The sequence below is a fragment of the Engystomops pustulosus genome, chromosome 6 (genome assembly GCF_040894005.1).
Source record: "Engystomops pustulosus chromosome 6, aEngPut4.maternal, whole genome shotgun sequence".
Lineage (NCBI taxonomy): Eukaryota > Metazoa > Chordata > Amphibia > Anura > Leptodactylidae > Engystomops > Engystomops pustulosus.
In genome coordinates this window covers 150,366,801-150,384,168 of record NC_092416.1, presented here as the reverse complement: position 1 = coordinate 150,384,168, position 17,368 = coordinate 150,366,801, and the positions used below count along the sequence as shown (strand labels likewise).

General features: G+C 40.6%; 1 protein-coding gene across 1 annotated transcript in view; it reads left to right on the top strand.

Annotated features, from left to right (window-relative positions):
- The first annotated feature begins 7,420 nt into the window (after nucleotides 1-7,420).
- RND2 (Rho family GTPase 2) overlaps nucleotides 7,421-17,368 on the top strand; it is a 61,612-nt gene continuing 51,664 nt past the window's right edge. The window contains exon 1 of the mRNA XM_072111783.1: nucleotides 7,421-7,677. Coding sequence (XP_071967884.1) covers nucleotides 7,489-7,677 — 189 coding nt within the window. The 5' untranslated portion in view covers nucleotides 7,421-7,488. The remainder of the gene's footprint in view (nucleotides 7,678-17,368) is intronic.

Genomic DNA, 17,368 nt, shown 5'->3' with positions numbered 1-17,368 from the left:
TTTGGGGCAATTGGAAAAATATTGCTTTGGAGTGAATACTTTTGGATCTGCGGCGAATCTTTTAAAAATTTGGTAAAGTGAATCTTGGAAGATCTCTGTACAATATTACCATATAATTCTCTATGGGTGCTGTATTATGTCTCTGTAAAGCTTATTATTATAGAACAGCGCTTGAACCTTTATTGTAGAGGTCATTTCACTGCATTGGGCTTTATTAAAAATGCGTCTAAATGTCATATATTAAAAACATTAGCCACTTCTTGTGTCTGTAAGATATCATGGCCTGGGAACTTCTGTATAGAAATTACACAGGCTCCATAAGGGATATATCACAAATATCACTGCTCTGTGCTGTTATACATCTTCAATAATTTTTATTGTTAAGTTTATTGCACAATGTTTAGATAAATCTCAGTCATCTCATTCTACAAGAATATTTCTTACATCCAAAGATTGGATTCTGGTTTTTCCCATCAGTTTTACTACTACTGAAACTCCTGAAAGTTTTCATAGCGATACTTTAGGCACATGTGCTTGGATCCCTGTAGTTGTGATGGGGGAGGGGAAGCAGCTTGTTCCCAGAGGGGGGTTCATAATGACCATTAGTGAGTCAGCAGGAGAGGGGATGGTGGTGGTTTTATATTACTAATGCACAGAATGCAGAAAGCTGGTTGAGCTGGCTACTCTGCTTTTCCCTAATGACACCAAAATTGACAAAAAGATGCATACTCACCTAAAAACTTTTCTTCTTCAAAACTAGTTTAAAGATTTATGCCCCACTAAAACAACAACAACAAAAAATATAATCCTGTCAAGTTGGGTGATGACCAGCATAGCTGCTGTTACAGGGGTTATTATCTAGTTTGCCTAGAGCCTAGATTAGCATATCTGCCAAGCAGTGGCGTAACTAGGAAAGACAGGGCCCCCTAGCAGGCTACTGCATGGGGCCCCCCTTCCCACTTAAAAAATATACATATTAGTATACACACATGCAAGTTACAATCAAGTATAAATATACTCATGTACACACACAGCATATACACACACGTACAGTGCCATATGCAACATACTCACATATAGTGTTTACAGACACCATATACACATCACAGATACTGCATATATACCTCACAGTATATGTTATATACATACTATTCTGGACAATGGGCAGTACAATATAGATATAATGGTGCACATCCTCCATTCTTTATTGTGTAAGGTCGGATGACGGGGCCCCCTGACACTGCGGGCCCCAAAACGGCTGCTATGGCTGCTACCCCTGTAGTTACGCCCCTGCTGCCCAGCCATGCAGGGATGTAGATAGTTTAGACCACTTGATATACCACTTTCATACTACAGTCTATGTTCTCGTGACTTGTCATGGCCATTATAGTTCCAGACTAACTGTGGATTTACTACTGTACAATACTGAACTGATGCTATGGGTGTGTAGATCCGCAGTAGTCCACTATGAAGTTCAGTTATGATGAAGTCAGGCCTACCGGATTTCACAGCCTAAATGTGTCCAAATGAGTGGACTCTTAGGGACTTAAACTGGCCATATAATTAGATTAGTGTCATTTGAACCTATCATGGATGTCCCAAGTCTTTCAATGGGTGCAGATGTTTGGATAGATAAGGAGCAGGCAAGGGAATTTCAACTCCCAGATCTTTTTGATCTTAAAGTGATAAACCACAGCTGGAAGTATCTGGCACCAGCTTCTACACTATCACACTATGCAAATTCAGATCCATGTGTGTATCTGCACAGGGAGAACGGAAGAGATAGCTTTTGGCCTAATATGCATTCAACCACCTATCTTATATCTATGATCAGCATTAAGATGTGTAGATACTCTGTGTATAGGGGGCTCGAAAAGCCAGAAATACCCCCATACAACACATATTCATAATATATGCATCTTCCTCAGCCCTTAAAATACTCTTTAAGGTCTTCAAAAATGAAAATGTGGTGGTTTGTGCACCTTTTACAAGACGTTTCTAAATATATATTCACATTGACTATACAAAACAGAAGGGAAGGGTGAGAGATGGACTGTGACATTTAGTATGTAAAGAAATTCTTAAGTGAAATTCTGAAGATCGCTATGGGAGGGTGAGGTGTGTAGATCACACCTTAGCTTTTGAAGAAAACAGATGCATGGTTTTCAAAATTAAGAAAATAATTTTAAAATAATGAAGCAGTTTTATGCAGTTTTACTCTCAATATTGTCACTTTCTGCAACCATAACTTTATTGGCTCTGCGACTAGTAAGCACTGCACCCATCGTTGTTCACATTATGTACTGTCTACATCAGGGGTACACAACCTTCTTTCTAAGTTGTGTCCCGCACCATCGACGACGTGGGTGACTATTGTATTCTCTCCCCATTATTATTATATGCTGCTCTGCCTGCTCTCTATTATTACTTTCTGCTCTGTGGTTTCCAATATTAATTTTTGCTGCTCTGGGTGGTCTCCATTATTACTATCTGCTCTGTGGTCTCCATTATTTTTATTTGTCTATTGTGAGGTCTCTTATATTTATTGTCTGGTGTTGTGGTCTGTATTAGTTATTGGGGCTTACTTACTAAGGGTCTGATAGCCCCACTTTTGTTGGGTTTCCAGAATATTTCCATTTTGTGGCGTATTGCCCCAGGATTTTGGCGCAGGTGATCGGATTTTGCCGCATCGATGCCGGCTTGCAAGTGACAGAAATTGGGGTGCGTGGCCGTTGGACAACGCGACGAATTCGAACAAACCGCAGAATTTAAAAGAGGATTTGTGACGCAAGATCAAGCACTCACATGCACCAGGAAGAAGCAGGTGAACTCCGGCGGACCTCTGCGCAGCAGTCACACATGCAGGAACTCGGACGCACGATGTTAGTGAATTGCGCTGGACCCGAATCCTCTTCAGACAGCACACCGCGGCAACGCGACAGGATCGGGTAAGTAAATCTACCCCATTGTCTGAAAGCAGTATTTGGTTTCTGGGGTGGTATTTAGGGTACTTCAGGGGCGGCATTTGCTGGTTACTAGCACAGACTCTTGAAGTTGAGTGGCATGACAATGTGGCCATTGGATCAATAATGATTGTGAATTCCAGATTTACAAAGCACACTGTGCAGGGTTTCACAGCTTAGTCATATTCACTCCACATTGAAGGACCCCCACTGGTCTGATATAAATGCCATCAACAATGTGTATCACGAAAAAGCCCTTTACTGATAAGGATAGACAATGACATTTGGAAAGGATTAAGACGTAAATTTATGGGATTACTATGGAAAACATTGCACAGGTCCTATGACCCAAGTGTGTGTAATTATACAGCCATTACCTGACTTAATAATAGTCTGGTATGTTGCTCAAGGTGTTACTGTAATGGTTGATTATCCATAAGGTTGTTGACTAAATGTTGACATCTACGGACAATTTAGAGGGATCTTCTGATCCCAAAACCCACTTCTATTACTTCCATATGTCCTACCTACCATAGCATATGGAAACAGTAACTTCAGTCCAAGGTGATTATAATATGAGCAACCTTGGCTTTATGATGTTTGCCTTACCCCATACTTTGTGATAGAACCAGTGTAACCTTTCTCTTGAGACTAGACAGGATCATTCTAACTGGATTCTGCTGAGATTAGGAAGAAAATCCTATATAATAATGTATAATCACATTATCATGGCCACACAGGTACAGCTCTAATCATTCCCAGTTGCCAAAATCTATAAGCCTCTGACCCAAAATTGTCAGATTGTTGGAAATAAATTTAACTTACATCAATCATCCATGACCCCAAATGGACAACTTCCATCTACCAAGTCAAATAATACAAAATAACATTCCTTTAAAATTCTAATTATAAAGCTGGGTTCATGTCTCTTCTGGGAACATCAGTTGAGCATTGACAAATATTATTGACTTAAATGGGGTTTCTGCTATGTGAAATAACACAATATGCTATGCCATGTTGTCCATGAGTTTTGGACAACAGGCTTTTTACCTTAATATATTTCAAGATTTGGGTTCTGTCCAGAAATTAAGGATGTATATTGAAATACAGCACCAAAATGGGTTCTGTAAACAAATACAGTACTAGAAATACAGAACCAGGACCAAGCTCCATCAAAAATTCTGCACCAGAACTGTGCCTCGTACAGAAATACAGCACCAGAACCATAAAGTAGAGGAAGTGGAGGGCATTGGGGCCTTCAATGTGCTCAAATGGCCGCCCCTTGACCCTGATTCTTTACTTAATATTGATCAAACCATAGAATATCTTCTCTATTTGAATACAGTATAGACCAGACCTGTGCATTGTACGGTCCATGGACCACATCTAGCCCTCTAACTTTCTCTGACAGGCATGCGTGAGCTTGTTGAAAAAATTTAGCTCCCCGGCCTGATTGCCCACCCTTGCACCCAAACGCCAACCCTCTGAGGCATCGCTAGTCTGGTGCTGGATGCCCATGATACTTGTTGGCTTCTTGACTGCCTGATGGCTTTGGAGACCTCCAGGTCTGTTCTTGGTCCACTTGTGCTACTTGCGGTGGTGGAGTTGATATGAGTAGAGATGAGCGAGCACTAAAATGCTCGGGTGCTCGTTACTCGAGCCGAACATTTCCCAATGCTCGAGTGCTCGTTTCAAGTAACGAGCCCCATTGAAATCAATGGGAGACCCGAGCATTTTTCTGTAAAATTACAAACTGAACGAGCACATTGAAAGAACACAGTGCAGAACAGATTGCAGATGTTCGGGAACAACTGCGATCTGTTCCGGAGACAACATCTGCAAGTTGTTCTTCACACATATTGTTCTTCAAATACTATTGCGGAGAACACTGTTCTGCACGCGTGTCTCCGGAACAGATCGCAGATGTTCCCGAACATCTGCAATCTATTCTGCACTGTGTTCTTTCACTGTTTTCTTCAATTAAATGATTAAATTAAATGTTTTAATTGTATTTTTTTACTCTTCTTCACTTCTTTTTTTTTTTATTAAATGCTCGTTATCGAGCAGGGCAAATACTCGTCCGAGCAACGAGCCGGTCCGAGTATGCTAATACTCGACCGAGCATCAAGCTCGGACGAGTATACTCGCTCATCACTAGATATGAGATGTTTTGTGTTGACTCCTTGTTGTGTCCCGATGCTGGAGGAGGTTGATGCTCAATGCAGAGATTTTTGCAAGGAATGGGCTTTTTAATATGTATTTTCTGCAGTTGATTGTAAAGCTGTGCTCTTAGTTTGTGGAGAGCAGATATCTGTGTTTAAGGATTGAGTCCAGTCCTCTAAAACCATCCCAATTTCTCTTGCGGTCCCATGGGAAAACTGAATTGCCCACCCCAGGTATTGACTAAAGCTGTTAGTAGTATACAGTCTATAATATATTTATCTCTGTTTTATAGATTATACTGTGAGTACCAGTACTGTGTAGTTGATATTATAGTTACTTGATTTGGCTGCGAGTGGTCAGCCACAAACTCCCTCATTTAGGGGTCCGCACAAACTCCCTCACTGCTGTTCCAGTCCACCATTAATGCCTGCTGGTTGCGATGACACAGCATTTTAACTGAGTGAAACCCTATAGCGATGTCACCGTAACTTCATGACTAATACACTTATAAGGTGTCAGAAACAAAACATAACTATCACACCATCTTATCTGACTGAAAAACATGTGTGACCTCAAAGTACTTTTGTAGACGGAAACCCCTTGATGATGTCACTGCAGCTGAGATGTTATTTCTATGGGATTCCAGGACTTCCTGACTGATATCAACTTGTGATGTCATACTAGTTTCACTATCCGAGTGAAATCCATTTGTGATGTCACAGAACCAAAGGGGTAAGGTCACAGCCTTTCACTTGAGAGAAACAGCTTATGACATCATCTTAGTTTACCTGACCTAAACCCCCCAGTTATGTCAAAGCAGCTCACCTGACTGATACCCAGTTATGATTAGGGGATAAGATTTGGATCAGGATGGGGAAAAGGAAAACCACACCCCTTTTGCTAGCTTGTAGGCAGCCCCCATAAAATCAAGAATGACTTTCAGGAAGCCTAATGACGCGATGTGGGATTAAAACCAAACCAGTATATCTATTTCAGAAGGAACAGACTCCCAACTGTAGATGGCGCTGTTTTGACCTGGTTGTGTCTATTCAGTACAGTGTAGGGAGAACTAACCCTAAAACCTCTTATTTATCCAAACCTGCTCCCTACGCTGTACTAAAGAGACGCAACCACATCAAAACATTGCTGTCTACAGTTGGGAGTCTGTTCCTTCTGGAATAGATACACTGGTTTGGTTTTAATCCCACATCATGTCATTAGGCTTCCAGATAGACATACTTGGTGTTAAGGTGGCCGCCTTACCAGGTATCAAAAGAGGCGTGTTTTTCCTTTTCCCATCCTGGAAAACTTATTTGCATATTTACCCAGTTGTGATGTCATGGACAGATAGATTTAAGCCTTCAAGGACAAAAATGTTTTTGTTCATGTGCTATCCGTTTTTTTCACACACTAACATATTCATTTCAATGGAGCCATCCAACCAATTGTTGTGTAAAACAATCATATTACCCTTCAAGATGTTGGGGCAAGAAGTCATTTTCCAGCCTTCTTTTTTCTTAGCGGATCCAGATGACATACTGACTGTCCCAGTGGCGACGGATTACACACTGAGGACATCAACAATGGATCCATGGTCCGTATTTTGCGTCCTACAAACAGCACACAGTGGTGTTTCAGGCTATATATCACTGGTGTCAAACACAAGGTCTGCCCCTATGCAGCACCAGGAGAGCATTATAGGGGCTAAGCTACCACAATTTTCACCTAACCCCACTCCCCCAAAGCTAGTGCAGTCTTCTTCTGTACTTCTGTGTGTGGCAGCTGTTGTGTACAGCTGACACACACAGGAGTAAAGAAGAAGCCTGCACTAGGTTTGGGGTAGTGGGGAAAGGTGAGCACTCTGATCATTGCCCGCTGTGCTATCTAACTGTATATAGTGGCTGTTATGCTATATAGCTGTATATAGTGGCTGTTGTGCTATCTAGATGTATATAGTGGCTGTTATGCTATCAGGCTGTATATAGTGGCTGTTATGCTATCAGGCTGTATATAGTGGCTGTTATGCTATATAGCTGTATATAGTGACTGTTATGTTATCTAGCTGTATATAGTGGCTGCTCTCTAGTACAGGAGTCAGTATTGTGCGCTTTAACCCCTGCTTGCCCGGGCAGGTGAGCGCGCTGTATCATCCTCATGTCTGGCTGCACCTATAATCCTCATCAATTCACAATCTCATCAAGCCGCTAGACCACGCCTATTATGGTAATCGGGGCACCTCTGTCCGGCTCGCCATTGGCGGCTCCCTGCTAGGAGGCGTGTCCCCGGCACGGGCAGGTCGGGGGCGCCGCTGGTCGGGCTGTGCAGTGCAGGAGCGATGTTGGGAGGCTGAGGAGCGCCGTGCATGTGTGGACTGTACCGGGGGGCTCTCTTCCACTGGGCTGGGGGGCTCTCCATGAGGGAGCCGAGGGCTGAGGACACAGAGGAGACAATGGAAAAGCAGATGTCTCGCTGTAAGATAGTCGTGGTCGGGGACACTCAGTGCGGGAAGACGGCTCTGCTTCATGTGTTCGCTAAAGACTGCTACCCGGAGGTAACCGGCTCCTCACTACTACTATAGTCACTGTAGTATGCAGAGCTGACACTCTAGTGCCGTGCTATGTAATACTATACTGTTATACTATAGAATATCAGGACTAGTATGTTACATGTACCAGGAGTCAGTGCAGGAGTGGATATGATGTCCAACTACTACAACTACTAGTATAATCACTGCTGTAATCTTTTATAGACAGTAATTGTTTTAGTTATTGTTTGGTTAACTGATCAGTTATGTTATAACTAGTAGCATGTTATGGATAGGACTAGTACTTACCAACCTGTACAGCCCCTTATGTTTCCTTCTTACTAGTCTTATACTCCAGTGTGATAATACTTGAAGGATGCCATCACTCCTGCTTATAACTAGTAGGTTATAACTAGTAGCACTAGTATTTTATAAGCACGAGTGTTATCTTTTATAGCCAGCAGTTGTTTGTACGATTTTTTGTGGTTAACTAGTTATTTGGTTATAACTAGTATCATGTAATGGATAGGACTAGTACTTACTACTGTTTGTAGCCACTTATGCTTAATTCTTACTTGTCTTGTCTAGCTATTTTCTATAACTAGTTGGTCAAATTATTTACTAATAGGTAATAACTAGCAGTCTCAACTAGTAATAGTAACTAGTAGTCTAATCCATGTTTATAGTCACTTACGTTTCTTTCTTCCTTGTCTTGTGTATATACATTAGTGTGAGAATGCTAGTATGGTGTCATAGCTATTGTCTATAACTACGTGTTCACATTATTTACTGATAGGTCACAACTAGTATTAGTATAACCTTATGTTCATAGCCACTTATATTTTCAGCCTAAGCGTATTTTCTATATATTTTCTAGTAGCGCGTCAGAGTTCCTGTCTATAACCAATATTATTACTAGTAGTTTGTTATAAGTAACTAATGGAGTAAAGTTACTTGTCCATTGAAGAGCAATATGTCATTGGATACTCTTGTATATATTCTTTGCTAATGTGTTCTTACTAGAAGTGTCTGTTATTGCTAACAGTGTGTATACTCATGTGTACATAAGCATTGCTAGTGTGTCATTACTAGCAGGGTGCAATTGGTCTGTAACTAGTTGTGCTGTGTTTTCTATACACAACTAACGTGTTATGGCTGACATGTCTGCTCTGTACTACTGTGACCTTTTTAGGCTATGAATGTTTTATAGCCACTAGTCTATAACAGATGCATTGCTCTGGTGTTATTACTACCTGTGTTGTAGTTGTTACTGGTAGTTGATTATAGTATTCAGTGTTCTGCATCTAGAATGTATTGCAGTTACTTGTCTTCTATATTTTCCCTTATTATATGATGACAAATCAACACTGTACAATTATAGGTTGGACAAGTGTATTTTTGCTGTATTGTATCCAGCAGTGTATTAAAATTTCCATTTGTAACTACCAGTGCTTTGTAGTTACTAGTCTTTAGGTATATACTAGTATATATAGTAGTGTATACTAGTGGGGGGGTTGTTACCTTTATTTGTATCCATAGGTGTGTAAGACATGATTGCATGTGTTATAGTTACCAGTCTGATCTATAGAGCAGTATTATTTCTAACATGTAGTCTCCTATACTGTAGCTTCCAGCTGTAACACTATAGTTACTAGTCTGTTACAATGAGTAGTCCTAAAGCTTCTGACATGTAATAGTTACTTGTTTACAATACTGTTAAATGATATGATTGTTGTATAAATAACAGAGTATTAATTACTAGTTTTAAGCTTTTATAATGTGTAACATTTATATACTACACGGCTATATATAACTGTTTGTGCATCATACATATTACTGTATTATAGGCTACAGTTCTCTTATACTTTTATGTTATATAGATTGCTCTTGTGTTACATTTACTAGTCTTTACTGATTGTAACTGGTAATCACTTGTGTGTTATAGCTAGTAGTGTATTGTAGGACACAACAGTGTAACATGTACTAGTCGGTTATATGTATTATTGTGATATTATAAGTGATGGGTTATGACTATTATAGCTGCTTATTTTGTATTATATAAGTCTCTTCTTGCCTACTGGTTCCTGAGTTGTTCTGCTCTTCACTTTCCACAAGAGGTCATTTAGATCTGACAGATTTTGGACATACACCACCATACACTGTATAATTTTTCTCGCTTGGTCCCTGGAGCAGTGTTTTCCTTTAAAAAGTGGAAAAACTGTGTCCTTCTTAGTTGGAGAATTTTAGTTTTTAAAGATAGAGAACATGTATATCTATGTGTTATTCCTAATATGCTCCTGCAAGTTTTTAACTCTTTAGTGTTGTGACCTTTACTGACTTATTTCCATATTGATAACTAATGGGGACTGGACTCCAAGATCTTCAGGACCTTGTCCGTTAAAAGGGGCACCAAACATTTTTGGCTGTTTTCTAATGATGTTAAGTCAGGTCAGCTTTGATCGCTTGTGTATAGATTCTGAGACCTTCTACTACAGGAGGAAATGAGATTTAGACTGGTATCTGGTTTAGTCTCATGAGTTTCACTTTCTTTCTATTATAAATCCTATTAAAATTTGTTTATAATAAATTATATGGATATCAATTGGGTAGATATTGACAATCCCTCGAAATGTCGGCACCTGCATCACTATGAATCTGTGTGTGAAGTTGATATCGCTTTGATAGATATGTCACATTTCATTTAGGAGTCTCTCCCCACCCCTCTGTACGTGATAGAGTGTACGGGATCCATTCATATATCTGTGTCCCCAGTACTGAGTCTGCTCCTGCCTTAGCTGTTCATATTGCTGCCTTCATATAAGACATGATCAGCATGTAGCCCCCTCCTGTGTACACAATGCAATGTCTGACATATCATGCAGAAGCAAGGACAGGATTACAATGTCTTATAGACAGGTATATTACTCAAAGTATTAACCCTTTCGGTGCTTCGTCACCTTAAGCATTGTACATGCTCATTGTGCGGCCAAACCCTATGAAGGGTTAAGCCAGCATGCGTCTACAATGAGATCCAATTCGGTCTCCTCAGCTGGATATTCCCCCCTTTTCGCCTCCAAAGTGGAATCATATGTCAGTTTCCAGTAGAGTACAGTGTAATCCTACAGAGGATTGTTCCCAGCAAAGTTTTGCATTTATGAAAAGCGTTGTTCCACGGAGGCATGTGGTATTGTGAAATGATATGCAAACAATTGCGATCATATAGAACTACGCTGGGTTTATATGTGCCCTGCCAAATGGACGTCCTGTAGTTTTATCAATGTAAATGCCAATAGTGGAACCCGTCCTGTTGTAGAGCTCACAGAGGCAATGCAATCCTATTAAAAGATTCTGAATGTCGTACTTGTATTGAATTCTAGAAATGCCAAGTCCGGAGTGATCCTATAAAGCAGCCAGTGTAATCCTATTGCCTCCATGCAGTTCTTTAGAGAGGCAAACGTGCCATGGTTGTAACAAAGTGGTTGTATCTTGGGGCCATGGAAAGTCTTGAGCTTCTTTGGTGCTCTTCATAATTATGGTATGAGAAATTGCAGTATATCATTGCTATATGGTGTATACTTTATCAACTATCTGATGTGCCAACTAGCCTTACCATGGGACTTATGTCTTAGTCATATACAAGCGGTCCCCTACTTAAGCACAGCCGACTTACTGGTGAAGCTCTCTGGATGTTTTTTTAGTCCCAGACTGCAATGATCAGCTGTAAATTGTCTGTAATGAAGTTAAATTGATAATCCTTGGTCCAATTACAGCAAAAAAGTTTGAAACTCCAATTGTCACTGGGGATCTGGATCTACAATTCTAAAATCTACAGTTTCAACTTACATCCAAATTCAACTTAAGAACAAACCTATGGAACCTACAGGGGCTGCCTGTGTTGAACTTGATGGACAAGTGTCTTTTTTTAAACCGTATAAACTATGAAACTATATATAATTGAATCTTTACGTTATTTTCTGGTATATAAACACTTCCTAAATCTCTATCTTTACGGTCTACTTGTAGTGTTCTTCTTTATAAACAGGAAGTCCAAAAAATTCCTGAGCTCCTCCCGATCCAGTCATCTCACACATCTCCAGTTCTGAGAGTCTCTGAGAAACATCTGCACATCTATGAGAGAATAATATTGGCAGCTCTTCCCATACAGTTCCCTTTTATAAAGTTCCAGCTTTAGGTCTTAAGTGCGGCAGGAGGTGGTGTGATAGTTTATTGGAATATTATTCACGTTTTGAGGCTAGAATCAAAAATGTATTTTTTGGGTGCACATTTTTGAACCTACACAAAATACCCAGTGAGTATATTGCTGGTCCTTTAGCTATCTGGCACAACTTCTTAATAGACAAACGCACTCAGGAGTGGCTTAACACCAAATGAGCAAAAGGGTTGGTCAGTTTCAAATACAGTTACACAGTCCTTATGTTACTCTATATATTATATTTGGTTGGATATTTCACCTGACAGCAAGCTTAAAGACATTTTTCAGCAGTTTTTGCCACGCAATGCTGCAGACAGTCTTGGGTATTGATTCTGTATATCTTTGATCATACCATTGTGTATATTGTTACAGGACTGTAAAATGTGAAGTTATAATCCAGCAATGTGGATCTTGGAAGGGCTCTGGATGGTTCTTTCAGCCTGAAGAGCTTTCTGCACTGAGCTTTTCCACAGCCCCTCCCACAGTAGGAGCTGTATCAGGATTCTGGTTGGATGCTTACAGCAGTTACTCAGAGCAGAGGGGAGGGGCTGTGCAACAGTTTATTGCAAAGAGCAGAAAGCTTTTCAGGCCCACCCAGAGAACAAGCAGGAGCTGCAAAGGAGGAAGAAAAGCTCATTTTTCACAGTCCTGCTACTACTTGCTAGACACGCACACACAAAGATATGGTTACACAGATCTCCAGGACCTCCAGTTTTCCATTGCTGGTCTTGGAACTACGGGACTCAATTTGGCCTTTATTTGACTTTTTCTGTACCTGGATGGGGCAGACAAAGTAGAGAATTTTGACCACGTTTTTCCCATTACAGATCTGTCAACTACAGTATAACCTCTTGGACATGATAGAATCAACAGTTATGGACCATTGTGACTTTTCTTTTTGGACCCCTGTGTTCTATTCTCACGCCTCACTTTCCTGTGGGAGATTACTGAAGGACATTGCTGTTCCCCAATGCTATCTGTCCATGGTGCTTGGATCAGTTAGCAATTTGTTAGCTCCCACACAGTTGTCCGTGCTCCAGCTTATAGTATTGGATGAAGCCGGAGGTGAGCTGAATATATTTATGTTGGTATTTTTAAGCAATTTGTTATCCCATTGCTACCAGAAAAGTGGACGTTATAGTGAATTGTTATGCTGTTACCAGCTGTTCCTTCTTGCACGGTCATTGTTATCATAACTCATTTTGTGTGTGACAATTACTTTATGATCAGTGACAGGAAGGCTCATATCTATTGCCTGTTAATGATGGACCAGATACCTCTGAGCAGGTTTGGATTTCCGAGAAGGGTATTTGGATTTATGATATCATCAATATTTCCTCCACTTGATGTGTCTCTGTCATCTCTCTACTCTCAAATTAATTATATTTTATAATGTGTTGACTTGTCGAAGCGCCAGTATCCAAGTTTCCTTGTAGGTCAACCAGCAGCCTTCTAACTTATTGCCTCTGTCTTTTTTCCCATAGAGTTCCCTATTTTCGGCTTTTACATGCTGTCAGTTTTTCTAAAAAGATCTATTTTCCAGATTAGAATGTCCATACACGTTGTAAGTTTGCTGGCTGGTCTGGATAGCTTCTGGTATCATGCCATGATTTACTGCATGAAGTGGCCCCAGCTGGACCATAAAGGAAAAAGGATAGCAAGTTTCTATCAGATATCAATATCAACATGACCTCTGTTATTAGATATAAAACCCTTATTGTGAATTCTCATGAGAATCCATAAAGTTTACAGTTTTGGGCACCAGTGTATAAAAAGGATATAGTAGAGCTGGAATGGGTGCAGAGGAGAGCAACCAGGATTATTAGGGGAATGGGGAGACTAGAATACACTGACAGATTACAAATTTGGGATTATTCCTGAACGGACAGTACAAGGATCTCTCCAAAGATCTTTTTATACCTCGGCCTGTGACCAGGACAAGGGGGCATCCTCTACGCCTAGAGGAGAGGCGATTCTACCATCAACATAGACAAAGGTTCTTTACTGTAAGAGCAGTGAGACTGTGGAACTCTCTGCCGCAGGAGGTTGTTATGGCGGACTCTATGTACATGTTCAAGAGGGGCCTGGATGACTTTCTGGAGAGCAAAAATATCACGGGTTATAGGGATAAAACATTTATTTAATTCTTAAAGGTTGGACTTGATGGACTTGCGTCTTTTTCCAGCCTTATATACTATGATACTAGAACTGCAAAATCAAATATGTGGATAATACCTGGATGTCTCCTGCTGCAGGACCATTGTTCTAACCGCATATAGATATAAAGACAAGTTATTATCTTGGGAAAAGTAAAGAACGCTGGATTACCTGGCCTCTGGAAGGTGTCAAGAGCGGCCTGAACCAGGGAACGTTTTGTGAGTGAAGAGGAATCCAGAAGAACCACAAGATATTGTGACATTGAATATTTTGAATCAGTATCAATTAATACATGGCAAATTAGTCTCAGAAATGCACAAAATTTTTTTACAGCTGACCATTAATTTTTATAATGGTAAGGTAACAGCTAAAATATCTGGGTGGCCCATGTCTTAAGAATTACTGTGATCCTTTAAGAATTTTTTTTATGTGTGTTCTGTGGTTGGTGACTTATCTTACCATCTTCTCCTTCTCCATCTTCTCCTTGCCAATAATGGCCCAGACATATTATTATGCTTGCACCAGTTTTCTGTCTAATTGTGCACCAAAAAGAACGTCTTCGGAGATCGACACATATATTTATAAAGTTTTGCGCCACTTTTGTATCGCATCTGCACTTTGTCCAACGCTTTAGAAAACTGTGCCCCTAAAAGAGCATGATAGTGCTTAGTGGTAGTGCTACACAAATGTGCATCAAAAAGAAAAACGTGCCGCTGTGTGCACACTATTCAAGTAGCAGATTGTGCCAGATTATTGAACACTGTGCACCAATATTGAGTTATCTGGCGCACCCTGCACTTTTTATAAATTTGGGCCAATGTCTCCAGGTGTTAGCTCTCTAAATTGCCACCATTCTGTTATCTATTATGATGACACTTTCTTTATTATAATATTGTATGCTCAATTATAAAGAAAACAGAGCTTTGACCACTGCTTTTAAACACCAGGAAGGAGACATGGGGCGGGCAGAACTCTTCTCAAGCTGTCTGGTACTTCTAACTTGATTGGGTACACCGCCACAAGGTAGAGTGAATTAGACTGCCACAAGCCTCCTAGACTCGCATTGAAGGAAGGTGCAGTGACCAAAGCCTGATAGATAGAGGATTGTGATGACATAACCAAACTACGGGAACTTTTGGAAATTGGTCAGCTTGACTTTTAGGTACAATGATTCCATTCTAGCATTTGAAAACAGCAGTCATAGTCCTTTTTGCTTAGTTAAGAAAGAATCTGAATGCAAAGTCAACCTGCTATGGTTATTATGAACCTGTTGCTGGTGGTTTTGGAATTTAAATTCCTTTAGAGCTACTCAAACCCACAAGGTGCACAAAGTTTGCGAAACCCTTTGTAAGCTATTTGGCCAGTAATGCCAATTCAAAGGTGTTTTAAATCTACTACAGATTAATCTCAAGAGAAAGTTGGAAAGAACATGTAGAACTTCAACATGAGTGACCCTTGGGAAAAGGGAACTGTTGGGAGTTTGTAGCTGTGGCCAGTTACCATACACACACTCTCAATATACCCATGTTTAGGGAAGTCATAAGGAGTATATGTGGCCAAATCATCAAGGCTAAATGTAGACATAGGGGGTTATTTATTGTGCGTCATGTATGATAGCCCCGCTACCCCCAGTGCAGCCAATACATCAAGAGGGTTAAGTGGCCACTCCCCCTATGGCCCACTCTTCGCACCACTCCAAGTCCCCCAGGTGTCCGAAAGGGTAAATAATTCCAGGGCTTCTACGCCACATTTGTGCCAAAGAAGTCCTGATATTTACCCCCCATAATCTTTATTTAATTTAAAGCTATCGGTTCTGAATAATAATAAATATTTAGCATCAGGATGCACCGATCATGGGATATCTTTATCTGTATCTACAGTATATGCCCCCTACCCAATTTTTCCATAAACAAATGGGCTAAAAAATTGGAGTATGTAAGTTTTCTTAGTATAATGCTCATACTGTGGGCATGTTACTGCCAAAGCTAATCTTTGTTAGCATCTCTCCTACTTTGGTTTATTGTAAGGGAACCCCCTCGTTGATGCCTGCAGGTCCTAATAGACATATGGAAAAGGGTTGTCGTGATTAGACGTCCCTTTAATAAGATTAAGGAGACGGCCTCTACATCGTCCACTTATCCACTAATGCACACATTCCGTCTTGGGATGTTTTCTTCCTGTAGACTTCAAACAATTGCATTAGCTGTAAACATCTGCTCTTAATCTCATTAGGAGGTTTTTAGCTGTGGTGAGTGCGGATTAACGCTCTTTTTCATTTAGATTTCTGTCTGATATTTTAATTGAAAAAGCAGCGATCAGGTTAAAACCATGAAATGTTGAAATGTTTGGATGAAGATGAAATGTTTTGTGACGGCTCAGAAGTGAAAATATCGATACTATGGTAACAAAACGAGCAGAGGACAAGAAGCAAATATAGTTCTGGAAGAAACGGAGCAAATCTATAAGCAATCTATAAAAGCACGGCAGAGGTGTAGGAGAGGAAGTAGTTGACCTGTAGCTTGACATGGGCGCTTCTGAAGAAATTGTTCCATTTAAGACACTTGTTGCTGGCCACCAGTGAATTTCACAACTGGAATTCCAGTTTTCAGAATTGGGTACCAATAAGTCCCCTGCACCCCTCCCTGTGATTAGAGCACAATGTGGCTGCATCCAGCACAAGACCTGCCAGAATTCCTAAGTGGTTCTGATCTCGTAGTAATTCTGGTGCAACCCAATTCAAATGTAGGCCAGGTCTGGCCTGGGATAGATTTCAGCTTTTTTTCTGCCCGTTTTTTTGGCACAGGTTATAGTAAAATTGGCTCCCTAGGTAATCTCTGCTCTGGTTCTCCTTATTCCGAGCTCCTCTGCAACCACAAAAGAGATTAAATCTCATAAATTCCATGGTGTGTGCCAAAAATGTTTACTTTTGCATGCCTTGTATGTCATAACACAGTTGCACAAAATCTGATGCAACAGCCCTATAGAAGTCATACATGTGCTCTGGAGCATCAGGGGCTTTTCAGGTCCTTCTTATCCTAACTGCTTGAGGTCCTGTGGTCAAAGTCTAGAATCTCAATAGAGTGGTGGTCACACACAGTGGATTGTCCCTCCATTCACAGAGGGGACTTGGAAAGTCCCATTTTAATGATCTCATCCAGTGATCAAACATTTTACACCTATCCTGTGGACAGGTAAAACATACTGGGGCTTATTTGCTAAGGGTCCGCGGCCGCACTTTTGTCGGATTTCCTAACACTTTCGGGATTTGCGCCGCTGTGACAGGTATTTAACTGGGGATTGTGTCGCACCCGGTCGGATTTTGGCGCAGCTGCGCTGGCTTTCATATGA